We start from the raw sequence: 18,702 nt of genomic DNA, 5'->3' as shown, positions 1-18,702 counted from the left end.
ATCCCCCTGCACAGGTCCTGGCATACAGCAAATCTTCAAGAAATGAAGGCTGGTGGCAGCTGGTACAAAAATGGGGAGTGGTTTACACAGAGGGGGGGAAAACTTGGAGAAAGAAATAGAAGGCAAATATGGGAAAATGTTAATATTGGAGGTGAACATACTGCACTGTTTTTTAAAATTTTTCTGTATCATTAAAAAAACTTAAGTTTTGGGGGAATAAACTCAGTTTAGAACTTAGAATCAATTTAAATGTATGACAAATTTGCATAAATGAAAAGCAAACAGCGCAAAGCAGATTTGGAAAAACTACCTTGTACGTGTTTTCACAAGCATCCTCCACATCCTCTCCAGTACTAGGAGCACTTACTCTGAGCTCTTCAGATCCCTTCTCTGCCTCCAGGAACTTTCTCAGTGATAGGGAAATGGTGATCCCCAAGCTGTTTAAGGAAAAGCTGGTCTGTGATGCTGAAAAGGAAAATCATATCATCTGATTCAAGTCCCAAAATATCTAGAGCCCTCAGTCGGGCTATTGAAGGTGGAGGTAGGGCCACTGGCTCTTCTACAAAAGAGTGACTTTGGGGAGAAGTTGTTTTTACTCCATCACTCAGCCAACATTGATATGGGTGAGTTGGTACCAGAATCATCTAGATTAGGAGTCACATATGCATGCTATTCCAGCTCTTTTTGCCACATTTTTGTGTACAATGGTTCTATTTTTATACTATGCTTTGGAACTCACTAATGAAAAATGAGTGTATTCAGCAAAATCTGGGATTGGTCTCCATGTGTAGAGATCTCCCCAAAATGCAATACTAAGAGCTCTCCTACTCCTCTTACAGATTGGGAAGTTGGATAGGGATGGAGGATGGACTGGCTAGTGACTAGGCTACTCAGGAACCAGAAGAACCAGGACTAGGTTGTGGGAGGCTAGAGGTGCAGCTGAAAAGCTTCCTTAAAACAACAGCAATAATATTAACTTACAAGCACTAGTTGCATGACATAAATGATCTCATCTTCATAGCACCTCTTTGAAGTCAGTGTTATGCTTTTCCTTTAACAAAAAAGATTGTATTTTTTAAAGGAATCTCCACACCCAACATGAGTCTCAAATTCATAAGCCCAGGATTAAGAGTTGCATGCTCCAACTGACTGAGCCAGCCAAGTGCTTTTCCTAAAGATCTGGGATTCACTGATCTGGTGGATCCTGGTTCCAACCCTCAGGCACTCTGACCCTAAAGCCAGAGCTCCTCTCCATCAGTGATACCACACCAACTCCACCTGCCTAACCTCACCTCAACTGGGTCCCCACATCTATAGATGGGTGAAAAAAGTCTCTAAGTCTATTCTAATTCTACTATTGTAGAATCATCTCCATTAGTATAAGGGATGTCTTTATTAACCCAGATAATAGATGCAAATAAAAAGGATTATGCCACCTCAAAAGAAGATTTTCACTAATATTAGTCCGTATAAGACACAAACAAGGTATGGTCAACTAATCTTCAACAAAGCAGGAAAGAATATCCAATGGAAAAAAAACAGTCTCTTCAATAAATGGTGTTGGGAAAACTAGATGGCAACATGCAGAAGAATGAAAGTGGACCACTGTCTTACACCAGACACAAAAATAAATTCAAAATGGATGAAAGACCTAAATGTGAGACAGGAAATCGTCAAAATACTGGAGAAGAACACAAGCAGCGACCTCTTTGACCTCAGGAGGAGCAATTTCTTACTAGATATGTCTCCCCTGAGGCAAGGGAAACAAAAGCAAAAATGAACAATTGGGACTTCATCAAGATAAAAAGCTTGCACAATGAAGGAAACAACAAAAATGAAAGGCAGCCTATGGGATGGGAGAAGATATTTGCAAATGACATATTGGATAAAGAGTTAGTATCTAAAATCTATAAAGAACTTATCAAACTCAACACCCAAAAAACAAATAATCCAGGGGCACCTGGGTGGCTCAGTATTTTGAGTGTCCGACTCTTGATTTTGGCTCTGGTCATGATCTCAGGGTCATGTGTCTTGTGTTCCACACTCAGCATGGAATCCACTTGAGATTCTCTCTTTCTCTGCCCCTCTCCCTGGCTCATGCTTTCTCTCTAAAATAAAAACAAAACAAAAAGACCCAAATAATCCAGTTAAGAAATGGGCAGAAGACACATATTCTTTGGATATCTTTCCAAAGAAGATATCCAAATGGCTAACAGATACATGAAAAGATGCTCAACATCACTCATCATCAGGGAAATACAAATCAAAATCATGATGAGCTACCACCTCACACCTGTCTTGTCTAACGACAAGAAATAACAGGTGTTGACCAGGATGTGGAGAAAGGGGAACCCTCTTGCACTGTTGATGGGAATGCAAACTGCTACAGCCACTTTGCAGAACAGTATGGAGGCTCCTCAAAAAGTTAAAAATAGAACTACCCTATGATCCAGCAACTGCACTACTAGGTAGTTACCCAAAGGATGCAAAAATACAGATTTGAAGGGGTGCATGCACCCAGATGTTTATAGCACCATTATCAACAATAGCTAAACTATGGAGAGAACCCAAATGCCTACCAAATGACGAATGGATAAAGAAGATGTGGGGTATGTGTACATATTGGAATATGATTCAGCCATCAAAAAGAATGAAATTTTGCCATTTGCATTGAGGTGAATGGAGCTAAATTTCATTATGCTAAACAAAATAAGTCAGAGAAAGACAATACCATATGATTTCACTCATGTGGAATTTAAGAAACAAAACAGATGAACATATGGGAGTGGAGAAAAAGAGAGGGAAACAAACCTTAAGAGACTTTTAAAGATAGAGAACAAACTGAGGGTTGATGGAGGGAGGGAGGTGGGGGATGGGCTAGATGGACATTAAGGAGGGCATTTGTTATGATGAGCACTGAGTGTTATATGTAAGTGATGAATCACTAAATTCTACTCCTGAAAACAATATTGCACTGTATGTCAACTAACTAGAATTTAAATAAAAATTTGAAAAGGAAAAAAAAAAGATACAAACCAGGTGCCCAATGGGAGGTTACAAAAATAATTTTAGATGATTGTTCAAATTGGATAGATATGAGTGGTCCTGACAGAGATCCCCTCACCCAGGAATTTAGAGACGCCCCTTCCTGGGAGAGGCTTGGGGCTGGGGAAGGGCAGCCAAGACTTCCCAGAGCAAGCAATGTCAGCAGTACAGAGAACGTCCAAATGTGCCGTGGACAGGTGGACAGATAAGCCCTTGGGGGAGAAAGAGACTAGGGTTTTAGGGGATTTTGGATCGTCCAGTGTGCCATTTTCAGAAACGGGTGGAGAATTTGTAGATGTCGCTTTTCCTTTATTGACGCTCTTTTAAAGGCTATACCCAGACTTCTCTGCCTCGGAAGGTGTGGGGCAAGGTATACAGAGTATCAGGCCCAGAGAAAACACGTGCAAGTCGGTAAATCAAGACCAGAAGTGCGCCCCCAGCCTTGGGGGAAGGGTCTTCTTTAATGCAGGGGCAGTTCTGGGGAGTCCTGCCATAATTCTACACCCCCACCAAATCCTACAGGGCGGTCTGGCTTTGGCGAGTGTCACTCTGCGTTTATTTCGTGCCTTATGGTTGGGGTGGGAAGAAAATGAAGAATCATTAACTTCTCCATCTCTGTTGCCCAAAAGCCGGAAGGCGGTGCCCAGTTAGGCACCAGTGGGGTTCCTCCGCCCTCATTCCCTCCCTTCCTCTGGCACAGCCGGGAGGCTGCGGCGCCAACGCTCACCAAAAGGGCGCTCGCGGGCCGGGGCCGCGCGCTCGCAGCTCCCAGGGGAAGCCTCGTTGCCAGGTTAGGTTTAACGCCTCCGCCCGCGCGCAGATTGTCACGGGCCGAAGGCGCCACCTCTGGCGCTCAGGCGCGAGCCGCCCCTCCCGCTCGGCGAGTCTTCCCTCTCCACTCGGCCCTCTCTCCACACCTCTACAGCTACCCCTCGCCTCCAACCCGGCCACGCGCCTTCCCCTGCTGGCGCCAGGCGGAGCGCTGAGTTTGGGTCGCCAACTCAGCCCCTGTCGCCGCCTCCGAATAACCGGCACCTGGCTCCTGGGCCGAAGCGGCAGGGGAGGCAGGATGCAGTCGTGCGGGGGCGCCGCGGCGGGACGCCGAGCCTTCGACAGCATCTGCCCCAACAGGATGTTGGAGCTGCGGGGCCGGCCTTTCAGCAAGCCCGGGAAGCTGGAGAAGAAGGTGGGGCTGCGGGCCGGTGCCGGGCAGGGTCCGTATGCTCCGGGTCCCCGGGGCTGATCCATGCTCACCGTTTCTGTGTCCGGCTAGTTCGCCCCTCCGCGGAAGTTCTTGCCTGGTTGCAGCGGCGGCAGCCCAGTGTCGGTCTACGAAGATCGGCGGGACGCGGAGCTCTCTGCGCTGCCAGGTGAGCCCAGTGGCTCCCGCGCGATCCCTCGTGTTCCCCAAACCGGGTGGGTGGGGCACGCGTGGCTGGGAAGCGCTTTTCTTCCCGGGGCCCGGATGTCCTGGCGGGGATGCCAGCGGCGAGACCTGGCCGGGAGGTTCAGGGTCCGCCGCGCGTGTCTCCGGTTCTACCCGCGCAGCGCTCACCACCATAGACCTGCAGGACCTCGCCGACTGCTCCTCGCTACTCGGGTCCGACGCGCCGCCTAGTGGTGACTTGGCTGCATTGCAGGTATCTCCCCTCACTCTGGAAGCCGAACAGCCCCGATTCCGACTCAGGAGTCAAGGGTTCGTTTTCCGCAAAGGCTCATCTCAAGTGGGGAGCGCAGGCACGTTTGGTTAGTGGGGGCAGACGTAGTGCGGGAATCTCAACCCCAAGGACCGGAACTTCTTCCTGTCTCGTAGTCCGTGGCGACGGCCGTATTCTCAGAGCTGCTCTGACCAACCTGGAACAGAGGGGCTCACTTGGAGGACTACCCTCCTGGGAAGGGGTCTCCCGTTCTCCCCATCTTTTCCCTGGAGCTGTGTGACAAAGCAATGTGGAGATTGCGCACTGAGGAACCAGGCGAGTAGGTGGGAGCAAATTTAAGAGCTGGGTACCTGGTACCTGCCCTGTCAGTGCCCCCACATTCCCTTCTTGGCTATTCACTAACAGTTTTCATTCCCTGGGTATCTAAGGAGTGTGAAGATTGGAGGATAACTACTCGATCAAGACTGGAAAAGACGAAAAGAGTTTACATTTAGGGGAAGAGGGACCAAGTTCAAAGAACTCTGGAAGAAATCTGACAGAAAACGTTCCTCTTTGCAGAGATGGCCCTTCAGCAATTGGGCCCTTTATAAAAGGCATTTTCTCCCCCTGCAAAGGCTCGTGTCACTTACCCTCATTGGGCAAAGAGGTATTTTGACTTTTTTTTTTTCCTCGAAAACCTATTTTCTTCCTCCCATCCGACTTCTACCACTTGTCAGGGGTAGATGATGGAGCCTCCCAGCACTGGTGTCTGGGAAGCCAGAAGCCTGCTTGGCTCATCAATGGGATAAGAAGTGCCCAGATACAGGAAAAGTGTCAGTTCCAGCTTCCTGGCAGCAGGCCCTTGGCACATGGGGTCCGTGGGGAAATGCCCAGCACTGAACATTCCAAAAGATATGACCACCTCCCAGAACCGAGGTTAGTGGTGGAACACAGCTTTCCAGGCTTCCCCTAAGTGCCTTTGGAATTGGGTTAGAGCCCAGAAGGACTCAGGGTAGGTGACCACTGAGAGCAGAGATTGTTAAGGCAAGTGGTGAGAGTGGGCATTGCCCTGTAGACGGCATTTTATTTTTTTCTTTTTATATCTGGATGCCCAAATAAGGAAAGACAAAACTTGAGCATCTTTCAACTGACCCAGAGGCCCAATCACTCCCTTATTCCAACATGCTTATTTTGCAAGTAATGAAAACCAAGCAGGATCTTGTTGAATTTTTGCTTGAGTATTCACAACTTAAATTTTACATCATGTTGTGTATTAACCTCTTCCCCCATCCCCCCCGCTGCCATTGTAGTTTGGGAAAATGCCAGATTTGTATTTAATTGGGAAGGTAGGATTCAAAGTTTCAAGCACAGAGCTCCTACCAGATGAACCAAGAGGTCCAGAACTTTTCCTGGAGAAGACAGAGCTGGTACAGAAAGAAAGAGACCACTTAGAGGAAGATCCCCTGGGAAGACTCTGGGCAGTGCACATTCAGGTCAAATTTCCTAGCCCCCTTCCTGCTGGGTAAGGTGAACAGAGAGAGGAAGCTCTCTAGAAGTATTTGATGTCCAGAATCAGCCAAGGACCTGGGAAAGCATGCAAGGAAGCATTTCCTGGGCTCCAATTCTCCTGTTGGCCTCAAGTCTCCTCGTGGTAAGATCTTTAGCTGAATCTCTACTAAGAGGAGGACCTTTCCACCCTTGGAAAATGAGTCTGGTTTCAGTTGAGGCAGCTCCTTCAACCAGGACAGAATGTTTCAGGATTTGTCTGAGCCCTTTCTAAGCTACTTTGCCCCGTATAGCCTCAGTTCCCAACTGGTGCTTGAGGCCTACTGGATTGAAGTTTTCCTCCTTGAGGAAAGCTGATACTTGTACTTTCTTTGAGATGAGGGCTGGACTAGGTTCCTCTTCTCAGCAATATTTGAATAGTAAACAAAAGCTTTGGGGAGATGAGTATGATTAACCCAAAGGAATCAATCAATAATAGTGGAATCAATAGAATAGATATTTCTTATGGGCATATTAGATACCTTCCCTCACACCATGTGCCTTGAGAGTCTTCTTTCCTCTTCTCCAGTGCTGTGTTCATTGGAAGCCAGGCTCTCCTTAAAAAAGATGAAAGCTAGGGGCAGTGAGGCATAGAGGAAAAAAGACTGAAATAGTCACCATCATTCTCTCCGGTTACATTTCAGAGTTGGATGACTTGGGGCAATTCAATTTCTCTGAGCTCGAGATTCTTTATCAAAGGGGTTGGAGTCACTTCCTGGGCCCTGCCTGCTTCCTACATTGGTGTGGAAATTAACATAGGGACTCTGTGTAAAAGAGTTTGTCAACTCTAAATGTCCACGAATTAAGGGAATAAGAATGTTCAGGGGCTGCCAGCCGCGCGCAGGCACCTTGCAGGAACCAGGTGTCAGGATGTTGGGGGTGCATCACACTGTAAGGGAAAGTAAACTTCTTACTGAGAAACAAAAGAGCAATAGAGTCCACACTTGCGTGCTGAACAGAAACAGTTTCCATACCATCCCTGCCCCTTCTTCATAGCCTACCTTTCCCTCCCTTATGGGGAGAAGGTGGTTTAGCTGTGACCGAACCTTGGCGGGATATATAGCCTCAAGTTATTTCTTTGGAGACACTCCACGCTGTAGGGTCTTGGGAGGAAAGACGGAGCGTACGCACACCCGCTCTCTTATCTTAGGGCACTAGCTCTGTGGCGGGTCGGAGGTAAGTTGAACTGAGGTGCAGAGGGAGCTGGAAGAACTCAACGGGCCTCACGGAGACAGCTGGTTGTCTGGTGGCGGGCCAATGAGGCGGCTCAGGGGCAGCGGGCTGCAGGAGGTGGGGACGGGGGCAAGACGATGCGCGCGGAAGGACCCACGCCTCAAACAGCCTGCACAGTTTCGGCGCTCTTCGGATCCTCTGGAGCCGGGTCTCTGCTTCGAGTCACCCGCTCCCCACCATGACAGTGCAAGCCTGCTGGATTCCAAGCCTGGAATGGGGCTTTGATTTTCAGGTATGAGGCTTGGCTGCGAACATACGAGGGCGTGCAGACCCGCTGCCAAGCCCGGGAGGACAACACTCGGTCTGGAACGAGTTTCAGACCTGCTGGAATTGACATTAACTAGTTTACACCTCCGTTTTTTTTTCCAGAACCAGTCCCTGCAAACTGCTGCGGACTTTGATCTGCAGGATTTCAGAGACACAGTGGATGATCTCATTGCAGGCAAGTGCGGTCTCCTTGCAGTTAAATAAAGGAGTCAGAGGTGTTCCCCCACTCCGCAAATCAAACTAGTTCAGATTTCGGTTTCGTGGTGGCGAAGGCGGTAAACCCAGCACCTGTCGACGTCGTCAGTAACTCCTCAATGGGTCAGGCCCTTGCGTATTTATGAGACTTCACCCTTCCTCACCGAGAAGATGAATCGCTGCATCTCTAGAGCTTTCTCAGCTTGTCGGTTTGAGCTCTGGGAGAGGGAGCCCTACGCTGTGATGTGGTCAGGGAGAGGCTGGGTGACAAGAGTGTACAGAACAGCGGACCGGTGTGACTTCGGGCAGGTTTGTCTTGGCCACGGTGGCGATTCTATTCAGATCAGCTCAACAGGCATATATTGAGTGCCTGCTGTGTAGGAGGAAGATATCAGAAAGGGCCTGGGAATCGTGGGGATTGCAGAGTGAGGGGTGCTTTACTTAACAAGGTCTTCCCACAAATCCTACATCCGGAGTGGCGTCTTGTCCCTGTAGCTAGCTGGGCACGCGTCTGAGGCTGCAAACCTAGCTCCCACTCTTCCTCAGACTCATCCTCTTTGATGTCGCCTCCTCTGACCGGCGGAGACTTTCCCTTCTCTCCTGGCAACGTATTGCCATTTGGGCCCTGTCTCTCTCCGCCGCTGGACCCAAGGGCACTGCAGTCACCGCCTCTGCCCCCTCCAGACGTGCCCCGGCCGGAGCAGTACTGGAAGGAAGTGGCCGACCAGAACCAGAGGGCATTGGGGGACGCGCTCGTTGAGAATAACCAAGTAGGGACACTGGGCTGGCTTCCAGGAATCCTGGGGTGGGGACTGGGTATGGAGCTCCCGGCGGAAGTGGGGGTGGCAGGAGCTGGCAGGTGTCCCTCCGTGAGGTAAAACCAGTGGATGGGCGGGGCGAGGGCTTCACAGAACTGCGATTGCTCCAGGGCCTCTCCTGTTTCCAACCGCAGTAAGTGGGAATAATCCTGCCAGACACCAGTATTTAGTGCAGCATTCCTATATGCCTGATATTGTGCTTATCCATTTACTTTCTCTTCCCATTTAATACTTACAATCACTGAACAAGATAGTAGTCCCATTTCTCAGATGAGGAACCTGAGGTATAGGAAGATTGAACTTCAGAGGCAGAACCTGGATCTGCTTGTTGCCCAAGTTCGTCCTCTTCACCACCACAGTACACGGAGGATCAACATACATTTATTTTGTCCAAGTGCTTTGTAAAACAAACAAAAGTCAAATAAACAAAAGCGATTATTATTCTCACCAGTGTAAATGCCCTTCGGCCCCCAGTTCCAGATTAGATGTTAGACCCCTGGTATAATTCATGCAGAGTATACAGATGAGACCGACCACAGTGGCCTACCTCTTAATGTTTGGGTCTCCTCCTGCAGCTGCACGTGACGCTGACCCAGAAGCAGGAGGAGATCGCCTCGCTCAAAGAGCGGAACGTGCAACTGAAGGAACTTGCCAGCCGGACCCGGCACCTGGCCTCTGTGCTGGATGTAAGTGGAGTGCGGGAGTGTGGGTCATTGCAGGACGTCGGAAATGTTCCTGTGCACCCCTCCCCCAGTCCCCAGAATTGGGACCCAGAGAGAGTTGGGAGACAGGTGGAGGCTGCTGGGAGCTTGCTGAGCCACTGGCAGCTTGCATCGGAGTCCGCGGAGTTCGAAAGGGACCCAGGTCTTCTTTGCGCACCCCGCACCAAGGGAGTCCGGCTTGCCCCAGCTTGGCGCCCCTCCATCTTTTGTAGAAGCTGATGATCACGCAGTCCCGGGATTGCGGGTCGACAGCCGAACCCTTCCTGCTCAAGGCGACAGCCAAAAGGAGCCTGGAGGAGTTGTTCAGTGCTGCGGGACAGGATTGCGCGGAAGTGGACGCCATCCTGAGGGAGATTTCCGAGCGCTGCGATGAAGCGCTGCAGAGCCGCGACCCCAAGCGGCTCCGGCTACAGCCGGAGCCCGCGAGTAGGGATGACATGCCAGGGAACCTCCACGGCACCTTCCGGGGGCTGCGCACAGAGTGCAGCCGGAGCGCGCTAAACCTGAGCCGCAGTGAGCTAGAAGAGGGTGGCTCCTTCAGCACCCCCATCCGCAGCCATAGCACCATCCGCACCCTCGCTTTCCCCCAGGGCAATGCCTTCACCATTCGGACCGCCAACGGGGGATACAAATTCCGCTGGGTCCCCAGTTGAGTTGGGATGATGTTCCCCCAAATACTGCCCTGTATCCGGACTGAAGCGCCTGGAGGCTAATTGGGAGGCTAATTGGGAACTGTTTCCCGAACCTGGCTTATGAAGAACTCCCTCTGCTGGGCGAATGCCACCCTGAAACTTTTTTTTCAGACACCAAAACGTCTCGATAATGATGTCCTGCACAGTCCTGGTATAAAACACTGTATATTCCCTTCCCTTCCACAGTGTGTGCTGTATGTGTGCGTGTAAACACACATATAAATCTCAATTTTAAAAGTATTTATTTTAGTAGCTTTGAATTATGTACTTCTAGAGCTGGAAAGGACTTAGAAATCACTTAGCTATTTTATATTTGTATAATGCCCTAGTTTTATAAGATGGGAAAGGAGCCTGTAAGAGATTAAGTAATTTTCTATAATAAGAAGCATTATTGGGAACTTCCAGGTTTTCTCACTAGTCGTTTAAAGATTGTAGGTCCAATGCATAGGGGCACTTGTACCCCAATGTTTATAGCAACACTTTCAACAATAGCCAAATTATGGAAAGAGCTTAAATATCCAACAACTGAGGAATGGATAAAGATGTGGTTTATATATACAATGGAATTCTACTTGGCAATGAGAAAGAATGAAATCTGGCCATTTGTAGCAATGTGGATGGAACTGGAGAGTTTTATGCTAAGTGAAATAAGTCAGGCAGAGAAAGACAGATCCCATATGTTTTCACTCATATGTGGATCCTGAGAAACTTAACAGAAGACCATGGGGGAGGGGAAGAGGAAAAAAAAGTTACAGAGAGGGAAGGAGGCAAACCGTAAGAGCCTCTTAAATACTGAGAACAAACTGAAGGTTGATGGGGGGGGTGGGAGAGAGGGGAAAGTGGGTGATGGGCATTGAGGAGGGCACCTGTTGGGATAAGCACAGGGTGTTGTATGGAAACCAATTTGACAATAAATTATATATTAAAAAATTAATAAAGATTGTAGGTCCAGAAGCCAGGCTTCTGGGTGATTGTTTAATTACATCACTCAACTTCCCCTGGTCCTAGAAGGACCTTTAATTTTCTTACTGTTGAAAACTTTTATCCTGGCTGGAAGAATAAAAAATTAGGAGAGATAGCTAAAACACTTGCCTTAGGGCAACAAAGTAGAGGCAATGAGCTACCTACAAAATAGGTGCTAAACACATTTGTTTGTAATGATCATTCATATAATTTTGTAAGATTTATGGTTTATTTTATATTAATTATAGTTTTATATGTCTGAACAGAATAATCACACAAAAAGCAAACCTTGTTGATAAAAACATAAGTGATTTTAAGAAAACGGCATATTTCATGTGAAAAAGTATATATATTTGTGTGTGTATGTATATATATAATATGTATATATATGTATGTATATATATATATAATATGTATATTTGTGTGTGTGCGCACATGCACACATATGCACCAGAAACCAGTTGGGAAATCTTGGTAAAAACAAAACTATCTATTTGAATTCCATAGATAAAACTGAGGTGCACATTCATGTCTTATATTTCTAAGGTTGATCTTCTAAGAAAAACTTACATGTTACATAGTGCCTTCACTTTGACTTTTTTTTCTATTTCCTTTTGTGGGGTTCCTTTTTCCACTGGGTTGTGAAATTATGTGAGTAGCGTATGTCAAGTAGTGATTTGTCCCAACCTTTGCCGTTCTCAACCTGAGAGCTACTCCTTGCATTTGTGGGTTCAGCTTGAGGGAGTTTCCAGCCGTATTCCACCACATCGCCCATTCTGTCATCTAAGTGGTGATATCAGGTAGCAGGGGAGCTGGGCAGGGCGGCAGGACCTGCTCCTCCAGTTTGTCCTAGGCACTGTTATCTGTATTTAAATAGCCATTTAGAAACAAAGCAAAAAAAAAAAAATGATAGAATATACCACATTTCCTCATATTTTGTCTAACAAATGGACTCTTAAAAAGTACACTGGACAGTTCAGAATTCCTTTTATCAGCTTCTATATAAAGTTACTGCAGTTAAGCTTCAGAAAAAACAAAAACATTGAAAACCTTAGCTTGCCCTGAGGAGCGATCAGCAGAAAGTCACTGACATATAAAGAGCACACAACCCCTCTCCTGTTTTCCCGGTACAAAGAGGAGGGAGAGCCTTGGGTTAGTGCTGAGTGTCAAGGGGTTGGTGCCTGCGTCAAACAACTCTTCTTCAGTAATTTCAAACCTGTAGGAGTAACCAACAGTTTCTTACACTGAAGTCAGTATCCTGTACTCCTGCAGGATAAACTCCCCTAAGAACACATTTACAAGAGTCAGAGACCTTATGGTACCACTGATTTTATTCTATAGCTTTAAAATTTTCCTTTTTGCTTTTCTTCTTCTTCTTCTTCTTCGTTGTTTTTTGAGAAAATGATAAACTTTAAAAACTGCCATAGCTTTAATGTTTGTTACTACTTGTCTGCAATCAAATCTCAGCTGCCTATTGTAAGCCTTCAATTTCACTTAATTCCAAGGGAAATAATGTGTCCCTCAACTTTTAAAATATGACATAGACAATGTGGCTTCTGTTGACAAATGAATGTGCTACTTGGTTTGACATAAAGTATGGATGTCAAACATGTGCTCTTCATCATGGAGGGGCCATGCATACGTGCTGCAAAATCAAAGCCAGTCCATTACAAACTTGGATGCCTCCTGCTCGTGATTTGGTGTGAATAGAAGGACATTTATAAAGCTGTGACCCAAATTAAGGCATCTTGTCCTTGTGAATATTAATAACACTTGAAGAAATATAATAATACAAAAAACTTACTGTTGACTGGCTTTCATCATTCACTGTATTTGGGGTCAGCAGACAGAAGGGAGGGAGATGTTTTCCAAAGGTCACTAGGTTGAAATAGGTGTCATCCTCCCCATGAACCTCTGTCAATTTAGTGTCACTGGAGATTAGAGTACATAGCATACAACAAAGAATAAGTGAGAAATTTTTTTTTTGAACAAACCAAAAATTAATCTTTCCCGAAACATAGAAAATTAGCAAACCATCTACTATTTGAAAGTAATACATAGGGTACCTGGGTGGCTCAGTCAGTTAAGCATCCCTGAGGTCATGATCTCACAGGTTATAAGTTCAAGTCCTGCGTCAGGCTCTGTGCTGATAGCTCACAGCCTGGAGCCTGCTTCAGATTCTGTGTCTCCTTCTTTCTCTGCCCCTCCCCCACTTGTTCTGTCTCTCTCTGTTTCTCAAAAATAAATAAATAAAAACATTAACAACAACAACAAAAAAGAAAGTAATACACATATAGAGTTATTTCTACACATGAAGGTTTACGGCATGCCTGGGTGGCTCAGTGGGTTAAGCGTCCAACTTTTTTTTTTGTTTATTTATTTATTCTGAGAGAGAGAGAGAGCATGAGCAGGAGAGGGGCAGATAGAGAAGGAGAGACAAGGAGACAGAGAATCCCAAGCAGGCTGACAGCGTGGAACCCTACACAGGGCTTGAATCCACAAACCAAACCCGCAAACTGTGAGATCATGACTTGAGCAGAAATCAAAAGTCTGCCACTTAACTGACTGAGTTACCCAGGCAACCCTAGGATCTGAGTCTTGGTTTTGGCTTGGGTCAAGATCTCACAGTGAGTTCAAGCCCTTCTTTGGGCTCTGTGCTGACAGAAGGAAGCCTGTTAGAAAGAGGACTCTCTTTCCTTTTCTCTATCTCTGCCCCTGCCCTGTTTTTTCTCTCTCAAAATAAATAAATAAACATTAAAAAATATGAAAGTTTAATCTTTTTTTTTATTTTTTTAAATGTTTATTATTTAGTTTTGAGAGAGAGAGCACAAGGAGGGGAGGGACAGAGAGAGAGGGAGACAGAATCTGCAGGCTCCAGGCTCTGAGCTGTCAGCACAGAGCCCATTGTGGGGCTTGAACTGTGAGATCATGACCTGAGCTGAAGTGGGACGCTTAAATGACTGAGCCACCCAGGTGCCCCAAAAGTTTAATCTTAATGTCTCCATCTTCCCTACAAATCTTTAGATTTTATAAAAATATTTATGAGTAAGCAAGTATAAAATAAGAGCATAATTCCTTAGAAAACAATAAAGCCTGATTAATCAATGTAAAATGAGCCTTGAAAAATTGCATTGTATTTCATCTTTAACAACTGAACCAGGAAAAGAATTTAAGCAAACATGAATTGTGGACACCACATTCACTCTGATTTATATATTTATATTAAAAATACATTATTTTTCTTTTTATAACATCATACATTATACTATATTGTAATGGTAATACATATTTATTATAGAAATAAAAATAAGTCCAGGCATTTAACAATTCACTAATTTAACCAGTATATACTGAATACCTGCTGTGTGCTAGGTATTAGGTACATACTGGTAAATATAACAGGTGTGGATCTGCCCCTTTGGAGCTTAGAAGCTAAGGAGTGAGATAAACAATAACCTGCAAACACATAAATGTATAATTTAAAATTAGAATAGGTGCCTTGATGAAAACAGAGATCAAACATAAAGAGTAACAGTGGAGAATCCACGTACATAAGGGAACTTGGAGACCACACCTTGGAGAAAGAAATTTTAAGTATTAAATTTGAACTTTTATTAAAGTGATATACACACGGTTAAAAAAACTTAGAGAACTTATGTGAAAAGTAATGATCTCCCTCTACCATTGTTACTGTACTCACCAGGTGCAACCATTTTTTTAAATTTCTTTTGGCTGTTTACCTTGCTAGTTGCTTCCATGACAAAAATCACTGGTTTTTAACACTGGCTCTCAGGAGAATCCCCTAGGGAGGTTTTGGAACCAGTACCAAATATGTGGGCCTTACCTACAAAGGTTCTACTTTAACTCTTTGTAATGACATCAACATTTAATTCTTCTTTGGTTAAAGAACATACTATTTAAGATTTGGATCTTTTGAAATCTACTGAGATTTGTTTAATGGCATGCTTATGTTCTAAGTTGGTGCATGTAACTTATAATTTGAAAAGAATGTGTATTTTCAAGTTACTGAGCGCAGTCTTCTTTAAATGTTAATTAGATTAAGGTGGTTGATATTTTTGTTCAGATCTTCTATATCCTCACTTATTTTTGCTTTTTCTGTCTTATTGTCTTATCAAATACTATGAAAATCCTCAACCGTAATTTTGGAGTTGCCTATTTCTTCTTTTCATTCTGTCAGTTTTGCCTCACATATGGTGAAGTTTTTAGTACACACTCTGAATCTGACTTAATTAACTTAATTTTTTACTTTATTTTTCTTTTACTTTCTTTGGTATCAACAAGACACAGACATAAATGAGTTGAACAGACAGACATTATCTGTTGAATTTAGACTATGATATTTTGACATAATTTGCTCTGGCTTGACATATGAAATATTTATATATATTTTTAAATAGACTCTTAGAGTAGTTTTAGATTTACAGAAAAATTACGATATACAGTTTCCCCTGGAAATATATCCCTTGGAATACAGTTTCCTATATTAACACATATAGTTAGTATAGTTAACTATAGTATAGTACATTTGTTAACAATTAATAAGCCATATTTATAATTATTATTAACAAGAGTTCATACTTTATTCAGATTTCCTCAGTCTTTACCTAACATCCTTTTTCTATTCTGGGATCCCACCCAAGACACCACATTACATTTAGTTGTCATGACTTCTTATACTTACTTTGTGGCAGTTTCTAACCCTTTTTGTTTTTGATGCCCTTAACAGCTTTAAAGAACATTGGTCAGGTGTATTTTAAAATGTCCCCCTCTACTGAAATGCATCTAATGTTTTTATCATGATTAGAGCAGGGTTATGTGTTTTGTTGGAGGAAGATCCTATAGGTAAAGTTACGTTTTTATCATATCATGACAAGGGTACATTCTATCAACATAACTTATGACTGTTGATTGTTGCCTTTGATCGCCTATGTTGCGTTCATCAGGTTCCTTCACTATAAGGTTACTCTTTCTCTTTCTTCCTTACTTCCCTGTGAAAGTCTAGTATATGTAACCCACCCTCAAGAAACAGGGAGTTGTACTGTTCCTCTTTTGGGGTAGAGTATCTATATAAATTATTTGGAGTTCTTCTACATGAGAAATTTGTCTCTTTTCCCCATAACAGTTATATCTAAATGCGGTCACTCTCTCTCTTCATCCATCTATCCATCCATCCATTCATCCATCCATCCATCCATCCTATCAGATATTTCCTTTTAATGTTAAAGAAAAAAGTAAAAATTATCTTGCTCTTTAAGACTCAGTATTTCTAAATCTAAACTGGCATGTCTTTTTTTTTTACTTTAAATTTTTATTATTTATTTATTTTTAAATTCCAGTGTGGTTCACATACAGTGTCATATTAGTTTCAGGTGTACAATATAGCGTTTCAACAATTCCATATGTTTCTCAATGCTCATCAAGATAAGTGTACTCTTTTTTTTTTTTTTAAAGTTTTTTTTTTTTTTCAACGTTTATTTATTTTTGGGACAGAGAGAGACAGAGCATGAACGGGGGAGGGGCAGAGAGAGAGGGAGACACAGAATCGGAAACAGGCTCCAGGCTCTGAGCCATGAGCCCAGAGCCCGACGCGGGGCTCGAACTCACGGACCGCGAGATCGTGACCTGGCTGAAGTCGGACGCTTAACCGACTGCGTCACCCAGGCGCCCCAAGATAAGTGTACTCTTAATCCCGTGACCTATTTCATAGATCCCCCACCACCTCCCATAACATAATCATGTTATTATGTTTGTTTTCATTTTATTAATATTTGGCTTTTACCTGAAACTTTACAATGAGATTCTCTACACCTTATTATTTATTTTTGTAATAGTTTAGTGTATATGCTAATACTCTTATTACAGATGAATGAAAAAATGATTCAATGCCATTAAGTTCTCATAGCAAAACTGCCTCTACAATTGATTCCTAGCTTTGCCCCCACTTCAGTGAGTCTTATTATATTTAGTTTTCTCTACGTAAATTTTAAGACATTATTATTTTTTTAGATATTTATTTTTGAGAGAGAGAGAGACAGAGTGCAAGCAGGGGAGGGGCAGAGAGAGAGATGGAGACACAGAATCTGAAGCAGGCTCCAGGCTCCGAGCTGTCAGCACAGAGCCCAACGTGGGGCTTGAACCCACAAACCGCGAGATCATGACCTGAGTTGAAGTTGGACGCTTAAGCAACTGAGCCAAACAGGAGCCCCAGTAAATTTTAAGACTTTAAAGAAAAAATCTTTTCCATTTGTTCCTTCCTTTTGATTCTCTAATTTAAACGTTTCCTGTCTTTGAATAATAAAATTTAAACATAATAGACTGGAGGGGAGAAATTAAAGCTAGATTTTTCTGCAATGCTTAGGAAAACCATCAATTAGCAAAAACTAAAAAACTAAAAAGTAAAATCAGAATGTTACTTTGACAACAAGATGAACACAAGTATTTTTTTTTTTTAATTTTTAGTGGCAATCTTTTGCCTTCCTTTAAAAACATTTGGTTTTTTTCACCTTCATTTTATTTTTTTATTTTTAAAAATTTACATCCAAGTTAGCATATAGTGAAATAATGATTTCAGGAGTAGATTCCTTAGTGCCCCTTACCCATTTAGCCCATCCCCCCCTCCCACAACCCTCCAGCAACCCTCACTTCGTTCTCCATATTTATGAGTCTCTTCTGTTTTGTCCCCCTCCCTGTTTTTATATTATTTTTGTTTCCTTCCCTTGTGTTCATCTGTTTTGTCTCTTAAAGTCCTCATATGAGTGAAGTCATATGATTTTTGTCTTTCTCTGACTAATTTCACTTAGCATAACACCCTCCAGTTCCATCCATGTAGTTGCAAGTGGCAAGATTTCATTCTTTTTGACTGCTGGGTAATACTCCATTGTATACATATGCCACATCTTCTTTATCCATTCATCCATCGATGGACATTTGGGCTCTTTCCATTGTTGGCTATTGTTGATAGTGCTGCTATAAACATGGGGGTGCATGTGTCCCTTCGAAACAGCACCCCTGTATTCCTTGGATAAATGCCTACTAGTGCAATTGCTGGGTTGTAGGGTAGTTCTATTTTTAGTTTTTTGAGGAGCCTCCATACTGTTTTCCAGAGTGGCTGCACCACCTTGCATTGCCACCAACAATGCAAAAGAGATCCTCTTTCTCCACATCCTCGCCAACATCTGTTGTTGCCTGAGTTGTTAATGTTAGCCATTCTGACAGGTGTAAGCTGGTATCTCATTGCGGCTTTGATTTGTATTTTCCTGATGATGAGTGATGTTGAGCATTTTTTCATGTGTCAGTTGGCCATCTGGATGTCTTCTTTGGACACGTGTCTATTCATGTCTTTTGCCCATTTCTTAACTGGATTATTTGTTTTTTGGGTGTTGAGTTTGATAAGTTCTTTATAGATTTTGGATACTAACCCTTTATCTGATATGTCATTTGCAAATATCTTTTCCCATTCTGTTGGTTGCCTTTTAGTTTTGCTGATTGTTTCCTTCACTGTGCAGAAGCTTTTTATTTTGATGAGGTCCCAGCAGTTCATTTTTGCTTTTGTTTCCCTTGCCTC

General features: G+C 43.9%; 1 protein-coding gene across 1 annotated transcript; it reads left to right on the top strand.

The window, feature by feature from the left end:
- Nucleotides 1-4,114: 4,114 nt before the first annotated feature.
- Nucleotides 4,115-10,115, top strand: MCIDAS (multiciliate differentiation and DNA synthesis associated cell cycle protein). Its single transcript, XM_030301586.1, has 7 exons — nucleotides 4,115-4,231; nucleotides 4,319-4,415; nucleotides 4,594-4,685; nucleotides 7,830-7,902; nucleotides 8,469-8,692; nucleotides 9,316-9,426; nucleotides 9,675-10,115. The coding sequence occupies exons 1-7, from the start codon at nucleotides 4,115-4,117 to the stop codon at nucleotides 10,113-10,115; spliced, it is 1,155 nt and encodes a 384-aa protein (XP_030157446.1).
- Nucleotides 10,116-18,702: the final 8,587 nt, after the last annotated feature.

This window comes from Lynx canadensis, chromosome A1 (genome assembly GCF_007474595.2).
Source record: "Lynx canadensis isolate LIC74 chromosome A1, mLynCan4.pri.v2, whole genome shotgun sequence".
Classification (NCBI taxonomy): domain Eukaryota; kingdom Metazoa; phylum Chordata; class Mammalia; order Carnivora; family Felidae; genus Lynx; species Lynx canadensis.
This window is presented reverse-complemented; position numbering and strand designations above follow the sequence as displayed.

Coding starts and splice junctions, on each gene's coding strand:
- MCIDAS (XM_030301586.1), top strand. CDS start 4,115: ATGCAGTCGTGCGGGGGCGCCGCGGCGGGACGCCGAGCCTTCGACAGC. Junction 4,232..4,318: donor CCGGGAAGCTGGAGAAGAAG/GTGGGGCTGCGG, acceptor GTGTCCGGCTAG/TTCGCCCCTCCGCGGAAGTT. Junction 4,416..4,593: donor GGAGCTCTCTGCGCTGCCAG/GTGAGCCCAGTG, acceptor CTACCCGCGCAG/CGCTCACCACCATAGACCTG.